This window comes from Conger conger, chromosome 7 (genome assembly GCF_963514075.1).
Source record: "Conger conger chromosome 7, fConCon1.1, whole genome shotgun sequence".
NCBI lineage: Eukaryota > Metazoa > Chordata > Actinopteri > Anguilliformes > Congridae > Conger > Conger conger.
The window spans coordinates 21856257-21865988 of NC_083766.1; the positions used below are offsets into that span (position 1 = coordinate 21856257).

At 40.8% G+C, this 9732-nt stretch overlaps 1 protein-coding gene across 1 annotated transcript; it reads right to left on the reverse strand.

Annotated features, from left to right (window-relative positions):
* Positions 1-2075: 2075 nt before the first annotated feature.
* On the reverse strand, positions 2076-6841 carry sra1 (steroid receptor RNA activator 1). Its single transcript, XM_061248703.1, has 5 exons — positions 6716-6841; positions 5832-5957; positions 5126-5343; positions 4705-4813; positions 2076-3888 (listed from the first exon to the last, which is right to left on the reverse strand). Exons 1-5 carry the CDS (start codon positions 6738-6740, stop codon positions 3695-3697), a joined length of 672 nt encoding a protein of 223 aa, XP_061104687.1. The 5' UTR covers positions 6741-6841; the 3' UTR covers positions 2076-3694.
* Between the last annotated feature and the right edge of the window lie 2891 nt (positions 6842-9732).

Sequence of the window (9732 nt, forward strand, 5' to 3'; positions counted from 1 at the left end):
GAGTATGTGTGAACATCCTGGGACTTTGGCATTTGAGGAGCACTCCAAACGCATATTAACGCTCATTCCAGGTTTTTACAAAAAGCGTGCTTGTGTACCTCGTTGAACCTGCCTATTGGTGTCTTCCCATCAGCATACAAATGCAAATAACTTCTACATAGGTTCTACATCAATGGAATTTTTTTTTTTTTTAAACATTTGCAGGTTAAATTCCCAGTTGTTACTTGACCTTCAATGAGTAAAGTAGCTATTCTAAATTGCTACGAGCAAATTACCCAGACATGATAATGGACAATAGACACATTTGCCCTGTACAATTATTTACCATCAAATGAACTGAAGCTGCAACTTTTGGATTTAAAGTCCCTCTCTTTATACACCGAGCCACACCACGAACCCATGAGCCCCCGAAATGGAGGAATCCATACCTGCATGAACCCATGTCATGTTTCAGTAGCACACTTTCCCAGACACCAACATAGGAATATTACCATGCAGGTTCTCTGGAAAGATTTTTTTTGGTGGTAAAACTGGAGCTGTTTACAGGCAAAATATTGGGAGGAGCACTCACCTGCCCAAGCACAGACAGAGCGGAATTCCTGAGCCAAACGATCAGGCAGAAACGGGGCTCTCTGCACACTAGGCCACCAGCGCCATCTGCTGGTGGAACATCTGCAACTGCATGCGCATCATGGCTGGTCCCTTTGAACCAGATCCCAGAATTAGCTCACTGGTTTCCTGCAGTCAGGCCCCTGGGTCATGTGAAATGGCCACCCACAGAACCTTCCTCACACTGCAATATGTCAGCATGAGTCACTGAACTGGTCATATGTGAATATCAGTCATTCTATCCTGTTACAGTAAAAGGTAGTGTAATGATCACTTTTTCCGAAGCTGCAATCTGGGACTTTTCTAGGAGAAGGTGGGAGCCATGACCACAGGGAAGGGAGGAGAGGCAGCTGTGTGATAACAACTCTGGAACACAGACACTGCACCCTGACAAATATGCAACGGGATGGGGTTCACGCCCAGGGCATGGTGGAGAGAAGCCAAGGAAGAGATGAGGTCCCCTTCTCTCACCAATTAGACCCTGTGCCATCATTGTTTATGAACAAAGTACATCATTCCACAAACACAGAGATAGTCTTGGCCCAGATAAGATAGGATATGTGTGTCAACATGTCAGGCCATTGGAGGGTGTGTAAACATAGCAGAGCAGTCAGTTCAGGGTGACTGCAGTGCAAACTCACTCACCGGGCACTTTATTAGGTATTTATTAGACTTATTTTTTAGACTTCCACTGTCGTAGCCGATTCACTTAAAAGTTATGATGCATTGTGTGTTCAGAGCTGCTCTATTGCATACCACTGTTGTAATGTGTGGTTATTTGCTTTACGGTTCCTTCCTGTCTGGCCATTCTCCTCTGACGTCTCTCATTAACAAGGCGTTTCTGTTTGCAGAACAGCTGCTCTCTGGATTGATTTTAGTACGCTGATAAATGATTTGCTTGCGTTAAGGCATGTCAAAGTTAATAACCTATGGTTATTAAAACATATTTAAGACACTATCTGTAACTACATTTGCTGATGGTTAACATTATCAAGCTCTTTAAGATTTGATAATATTTTCATAATGTTAGCAGGTAAACTTAGTAATTTGTTCATGTTAATTAATAGAAGTTTATTTTAGCGTTAGCCCAATAGCGACACATGGCTTGACGTAAACATAATTTTAAAAAATATTTTTCAATTAAATTTTGTATTTGAACTTTTATTACATTTTTTTAAAGTTTTAAAATTTAAATTTAAATTTTAAACCCTGGTTATGGAATTAAACTGCAAGGGACCGTTTCCATTTAAAATCAAGATACCTTTAATTCAGGTTATAACAGTAAGAACCGTGTAAATACGGTCCCAGTGAATTACCAGGAGTAAATAAGGGCAGTTCCTCAGCAGTCATCACGTTGCTTTCTTTTCACACACAAAAATATGAGCATTTTATTGAATGCCGAGAAGTATGAAAAGATAGAAAATGAAAGCTCTCATTAATAAAAGATAGAAAACTCACAAATACAGTTGCTTACACAGTCAGCACACAGACTTTGTTTATTAATGGAAATATTTATCCTGGTATTTACATTGTACTGCTGTTCAAGGACATTAATCCTGTTGATCCAGTGACGTTGGTTACCATTATAATAACAGTATGTCAGAATGTCCTGGACATCCTCCCGGCAATGAGACAACGTTAACGGCCCACACGCATACTCCTGTTCCTGAGCTTTTCTTACAATCCTCGGGCTTTCCATTTGTGTTCCATACTCGTTCAAGTTGCAATTTTGCTAGAAGTATGCATATTTTAAAGTCTAACTGCAATTTTTCCGAGCCGTTTGCAAAACGATTTCCCATGTAAATGGTTGGCATTTATATAACGCCTTTATCCAAAGCGCTGTACAATTGATGCTTCTCATTCACCCATTCATACACACACTCACACACACTCACACACCAACAGCGATTGGCTGCCATGTAAGGCACCGACCAGCTCGTCAGGAGCATTTAGGGGTTAGGTGTCTTGCTCAGGGACACTTCGACACAGCCCGAGCAGGGGATCGAACCGGCAACCCTCTGACTGCCAGAAGACTGCTCTTACTGCCTGAGCCAAGTCGCCCTATGTGACATGACATAGGATTTCGCTTAATTATCGGATGAAGTTGCTAAATGTTAACACAGAGATCTGATCACAGGACGGGGAGGGGTTAGGGACTTTTCAAATAACCTACGTCACTGCAAACGTTTCATGGCCATTTCAGATAAAACCAGGAAGAGAACGCTGATGCGTGTGGACCTTTAACTGTATGTGACACAGAACCAGCCACACCATCATCGGCCATCACTGAATCAATTAAAATGACCTCTCAATACATGTAAAACTACAGAACACTTACTTTGGTTTGAAGTATTTGTATAATTCTTGCAATGACATCCTGATAACTTTTTATGGTTTTTGCTTTTGTCTGGACAGTTATTTTTCAATATTGCAACCTGATGATGTCTCATTTATAAATAAAATAGATCAAAAAACAATCCTTGACCCTCCATGTCTGTGCCTTTTCATAAACCAAGAAGTAAAAATGTGTAAACCAAGTTTTATGCAAAAGCCAGAAAACAACTCACTCAATCTGAGGTCAAGACCTCTGGCATCAACACTTCACACTTCAAACCCAACACCCACTGCATGTGCGGTAATGAAACTAATGTGAATTACCAATGATATGAAATACTAAACTAATCACTGTCCACAGCACTGCTAGACGACGCGAGAGTCACATGACACTGGCTTCCAGGTCTGCCGCCATCTTCAAAGTTGACTCTGTCACCAACTAGAAATACCAGCACTCAGTTTAGAATACAGTATTAAAATAAAATGAATACAAATGGGAGATGGACATAAACTCATGAAAGAAAATGGAATACAGTACATGATGTCACTGAGAACAAACGCATCATTCTACGCAAGGTCTATAATCACCATAGCAGCTTCCACATTTCCTCGGAACGTCCCTTCAGTCCAGACCAACAGTGCCAAACGATGGCTTTTCAACATGCATGTGGAGGAAAGATATGTTTGTGTGGTCCACACTGACTCGGAAACCGCTCCGCAAACCTGGTTCATCAGACCCGGAGTAGCCGGGCTACTCCGGGCCAGCTTCAGCACCGTGAAGCGCTTCCTGGTTCTGGTTCTGGTCCAGTGTGTCAGCGCTCAGTTGGCGGGTCTCTGCGATGAGACGCTTGATTCCCACCATCCACTGGCTGACCTCGTTGACGTAATCTACGATCAGAGCTCGATGAATCTCATCCGCCCTCGCCCACTTCCTGCTCTTCATCTCTGTCAGACAAGTGGTAAATTGTAAAGGGTAAATGGCAGGCATTTATCTAGCGTCTTTATCCAAAGCGCTGTACAACGATGCTTCTCATTCACTCACACTCACACTCACACTCACACTCACACTCACACTCACACTCACACTCACACTCACACTCACACACACACTCACACACACACACACACTCACACTCACACTCACACTCACACACACACCTCGTCAGGAGCAATTGGGGTTAGGTATCTTCCTCAGGGACACTTCCACACACCCAGGGCGGGAATCAAACCAGCAACCCTAAGACTGCCAGACGACTGCTCTTACCACCTGAGCCATTGTAGCAACAACTACGACTGAATATCAGGTGGTTATGTTTAAAAAAATATACATAGCATTTTTACTGATGATTTAGTACAGGGCGGCCCATACCTGTTCCTGTAGATATATACTATCCAGACAGTTTTCATCCTCCAACAAAGTACACCTCAATAAACAGCTAGAGCAGGGCTGCCCTGCCATGTTCCTGGAGATCTACCATCCGGTAGGTTTTTAACCCTCTAATAAAGCAGACCTCATTCGTCTGAATCAGATGGGCCAAATTATGGATAAGATAAAAACCTACAGGATGGCAGATATGCAGGAACAGGACGGATCGGCCCTGCTTTTATTATTATTATTATTATTATTATTAGTATTATATCATTTCTACAGACATCAAAGTAAACAGTACTGCATACGCGTCAAAATGTTAACCAAAACATCACAAACTTAAGTTATATTCAGAAATGTGTGAAATAGTTTTGGAGTGAGGGCACGTGTACCTTCAGCCAGCAGGCTCATTCGTCTTCTAACAGGGAGGGACAGTTTACCGGCTCTCCACACCTCCTCCAAGATCTTAAGTCGCCTTTCAACATCATCACAGACCTGCTTCTGCAGGGGTATACGACAACACTTCAATTATTACAGCTTTACTCGGAACACAAATCTGCTGTTTGAAATGCTAGACAAATTAGATTCAAAAATAACAGTTTACATGTCAGGTAAGCATCCTCTTAGAGAAGTGGCTATCGTACATTTCAAGAGAACAGCCTATTACAAATCCAAATCTTATCGTAACAGATATTAATAGGTTAAAGATTTCTAATTAAAGGCGCTGTACAGTAACCAGAGCCAGGTAAATAAACAAATTATCGATGACCCAAAAAAATAAATAAAAGGTATCACTACTTTATTTCAATTTACCTTTACAGACTGTCTGCAGGCAGTTAGTGCCCAGTTGAGGACCACATTGATGTCATCCAGGTCAGGCTCACACTCTGATTGGGCGGAGGGAGAGTCTGCATGTTGCTTGGGAGCAGAACATGGTGGTAGGGGTGTGGCCGCAGCACACGGGGGTGGGGCCAATGGGTTCAGGGGTGGAGTTGAGTGGATGGGGGGAGGAGCCCCACCAGGAACAGGACCTGGGAAAACACAACAGATGTGTAATGTGTATAATTTGAGGTATCACATTTTAAAGCTAGGAGCCAGCATGTATGCAGTGTTCATCAAATTCTTGCAATATAAAACAGGATCAATTAAACCTATGGCTTCTGAAAAGGTGTCAGGCTGGGTCACAAAAATAAATGAGGGGAAACAAATTTCACCAGAAAACTAATCTAATACTAGGAGTTCCCAGATCAAGCCCATATAGTGCAGCAAACGGATGAGTTAATGTGTTACACTTACTGGGGTGACCATGGGGTGACCATGCAAAAGCAACTGAGCATCTCAACTAAAAAACAAATCAGTATGCGCTACAATCAGTGTGAATAAGACAGAAGGCAAAGCCAAACTGTGTAAATGGCCATATACCTTTGCAAAAATACACTGCATTAAATTGTGCGACTCGGTCACGCTCGCATGAGGCACCCTGTCCAGTCCTCCTATGAATAAAATCACTTCGTCTTACTTTGCGGTCCTTGTAACTGCGGCGGGGGTACTCTTTTATTGAGAAGGTTCCGTTTAGGCCCGCCCTGGGCTGTCTGCAATCCGTAGGAAAACTGAGGTGGATCATTCCAGCCCCGCTCCTGGTTACCTGTAGTTAATTGAATACAAATCAATTAATTGCCACCCAAAAAAATAATTTACAAAGCTGACACAAAACGTTCTTCGAATAGTAACTACTGGGAAAGTTGTATATGATCAGAAACGACGCACAAGAGGAAATGTATTCGGGCGGAACAAGTAGAAAAGCCGGTTTGGAATTTGTTTCAGCCAAATTTCACATGCGCTGGGCAGGGGTTCGGCGACGTCAACCAATCAATAATATGTCTAGGTAAGACAGTTAACTTTACCTAGACACCCAAGTAACAAACACTAACACTAACTAATTTCCAAGTGACCTGAAATCAGAAACTTAGATAAATCAAATAAATAAATCTGTTAATGTACTTGTTAATTCGTAAATTATATCTTACAATATGCCAAACTGACGTAAGCTGTCCACATAACAGTGAAACTGGCGCAGAACTAGCTAATGTTAGCAAATTTTACGACTGCTGGTTAGCATAGGAACAAAACTAAAGCGTTTCAAAACAGTCATCAACTAACGTTATCTTTAATAATACAATGTAACTTTTCTCCAATACATCAAGCAAACGATCTAACTTGGTGCTAACTAGGCTAGAAATTTACTTGAATGACAAACTAGACAGCGCTAGATAACGTTAAAGGTTGGTTATATAGCTAGCGTACTACACATACAGCTTTCTATGTGGCTAACACACAAAGAAAGCAGGTTTTACGAGCGATAGTGGTCGATATCTCGGCTTTACAGCAACATTTTAACTATACCCGGTTTGATGTAAAGTTCTTCCATTGCGAGTTCTGCCCATCGAGATATATTCTGCCAAATCACAACAACGTCGTTACTTCCGGGACACGTGCACACCGGATTAGGGGCGGCTCCTGTGACACTTTTCCGGGTCTATTTCTAGTAGACTTCTAGTAGGACCAATACATTGTTTTCATAGTTTCTTGGGTCGACGTGTGCACGGGTGTTTTAGGTACTATCCGCAATAATTTTGAATTATTCACCAGAATATGCATCACAGCGTTCAGCCATTAGGACTGTGGTCAACATTACGACGATATTTCAGGGAGTCCATTTTGTAGTAAATCAGAGGAATATCCAGGCCTAATTTTTCTGACCTTTAAAGTCAATTTAGAACTTGATATATTAAAGTAAATTTAGAATTTTATGTAAATGTCTCCACCAAGTTCCCCGGAATCACAACTGTCACCAAGATGGGAAGTTTGTTTTTTCTGGGGTTCGCAATCTCTGTCACAGCTTCTGTTTCCTGAACCTGCATCTGTTTCCTCATTCTAGCATTTTTTCTGTGCCCATGAGCAACAGGGGGGATTGTCCCCTGCTTAGTCTAATCAGCTGCACGTTGCTTTGGATAAAAGCGTCAGCTAAATGACTGTAATGTAAGGCACTGATTAGATGACTCGACCGTCTTCTAAGTGTACTTTAGTGTACAGTAGGGTCTCAGAAAAAAAAACGGTTCTTTGGCTTGTCTCCATACATTAAACATTTTTAGTTCTTCGTGGAACCCTTTGTCGTTGGTGTGAAAGCTCTCATTTCTTTTGCCTGAAAATAATCCTTGATGTAAAAATAGGGTTCTTCTATGTTATCACATGATTCATTTTTTCTGAGAGTGAAAGTGATCTAGTGGCAATCTTTTATATACCAATCTTATTTTTTATAGCTGGACAACTACTGAAAGAAAACAGCAATGTCACACATGAGATTATCATCTGCAATCCTCAAATTAAGGATGCATGTCTATACCTGCATGGTTCTGCGTGTGTATTTAAGTGTGTGTGTACATGCAAAGACGTCTGCTTTGATGTGTGTGTGTACTGTCTGGGTTGATGTCAGTGTATGTGGGTTTACGTGTGTGTATTATGTGCATGCAACAATGTTTGTGTTGATGTGTGCATGTGTGTATAGGGATCTTTTTTTTCCAAAAGGAAATGTTTTCAGTGTTATTTGTTTCATTATATGAATGAATGAATGAATGAAAGCTTTATTTCGAACGTGAAAATACAAGGATTAAGATAACAAGACAAAATCAAAAAGAAAGTAGTATTAACAACAATAAAATAAAATAAACCAAGAAAAACAATATTAACCTAACATGTCCGAAAAGGAGTAGGAAGAAGCATAAGCTTATTTAATCCTACCCCTTCTCCACTATTCAGAAATTAATAATCGATGGATCAACATTGACTTCAATTTTAATATATTTTAAATTAAATCAAACTGCCGTCCCTTAGTGCCACAGCCGACAGGTCTTGCGCACACACAGCAGGCCTTGCTTGTACAGGGACTGAGTGCAGCGAGTAGATTGTGCTAACAATTTTCACACCAAATGAGGGATGCATATTTACATGTTTACATACATACATATATATTAACAATAGAAAATAAATAATGTAATAAACAAATAAATAAATAATCCGTAAGAACACCTGGTGACTGTCAAAGCCCTTCTTCCTCCTTGTACCTTGTGAAAACCATGTTTTTATACCGCTTTTTGAACTGGGTCATGCTTGGACTCTGCTTTAGCTCCACACATCCGTTCCACAGCTTCACTCCACATATTGAAATACAAAAACTTTTTAACGTTGTCCAGACACAAAGATGTTTTAACTTTAACTCTCCCCTCAAATTATAACCCCCATCTCTATCAAAAAACAAGTTTTGAATATTCCCAGGGAGTAGCCGGTTTATTGCTTTATACATTATTTGTGCTGTTAGAAGGTGGACCAGATCAGTGAATTTTAATGTTTTTGATTTTAAGAATAATGAATTTGTGTGATCTCTATAACCAGAATTATGAATTAGCCTTATGGCTCTTTTTTGCAATATTGATAGTGATTGTAGTGTACATTTATACGTATTGCCTCAGACCTCCGCGCAGTAATTTAAATATGGTAAAAGCAGTGAACAGTAGAGAGTGTAGAGTGATTTGTGGTCCAGAACGTGTTTTGCCTTACTCAGTACTGAAATGCTTCTTGATAGTTTATTTTGTACATGTTTTATATGAGATTTCCAGCTTATTTTATCATCAATTATCACACCAAGAAACTTATTTTCATGAACTCTTTCAATGTCTTCACCATCTACCTGTATCTGTACTTGAGTATTCATTTTACAATTACCAAATAACATGAAGTTGGTTTTGCTTAGGTTTAATGATAATTTGTTTATGTCAAACCATCTTTTTAATTTGCACATTTCTGAAGTAATCATCTCCAGTAGCTCCTTTAGATTCCCCCCAGAACAAAAAATATTTGTATCATCTGCAAATAGTACTAATTTTAATGTTTTTGATACCTTGCAAATATCATTTATATAAAGAATAAACAGTTTCGGACCCAATACTGACCCCTGGGGGACGCCACAGGCAATGTCCAAGCATGACGATGAATACTCACCCAACTTCACAAATTGTTTCCTGTCTCTTAAGTAACTTCTGACCCATTGCAATGCTACCCCCCTGATCCCATACCATTCCAGTTTATTGATTAATATGTTATGATTGATTGTGTCGAGTGGCGGCACGGATGGTGCAGTGGGTAGCACTGCCGCCTCACAGCAAGGAGGTCCTGGGTTCGAATCCCCATCGGCCGGGGCCTCTCTGTGCGGAGTTTGCATGTTCTCCCCGTGTCTGCGTGGGTTTCCTCCGGGTACTCCAGTTTCCTCCCACAGTCCAAAGACATGCAGGTTAGGCTGATTGGAGAGTCTAAATTGCCCGTAGGTGTGAGTGAATGGTGCGTGTGCCCTGCGATGGACTGGCGAC

Bases quoted from the DNA above. Each gene is read 5' to 3' on its own strand.
- sra1 (XM_061248703.1), bottom strand. From the start codon at position 6,740: ATGGAAGAACTTTACATCAAACCGG. The intron at 5,958-6,715 runs GTATAGTTAAAA...AATTAACTACAG, and splicing joins AGAACTTTACATCAAACCGG to GTAACCAGGAGCGGGGCTGG. The intron at 5,344-5,831 runs GTAAGACGAAGT...GTGTTTTCCCAG, and splicing joins GCAGTTACAAGGACCGCAAA to GTCCTGTTCCTGGTGGGGCT.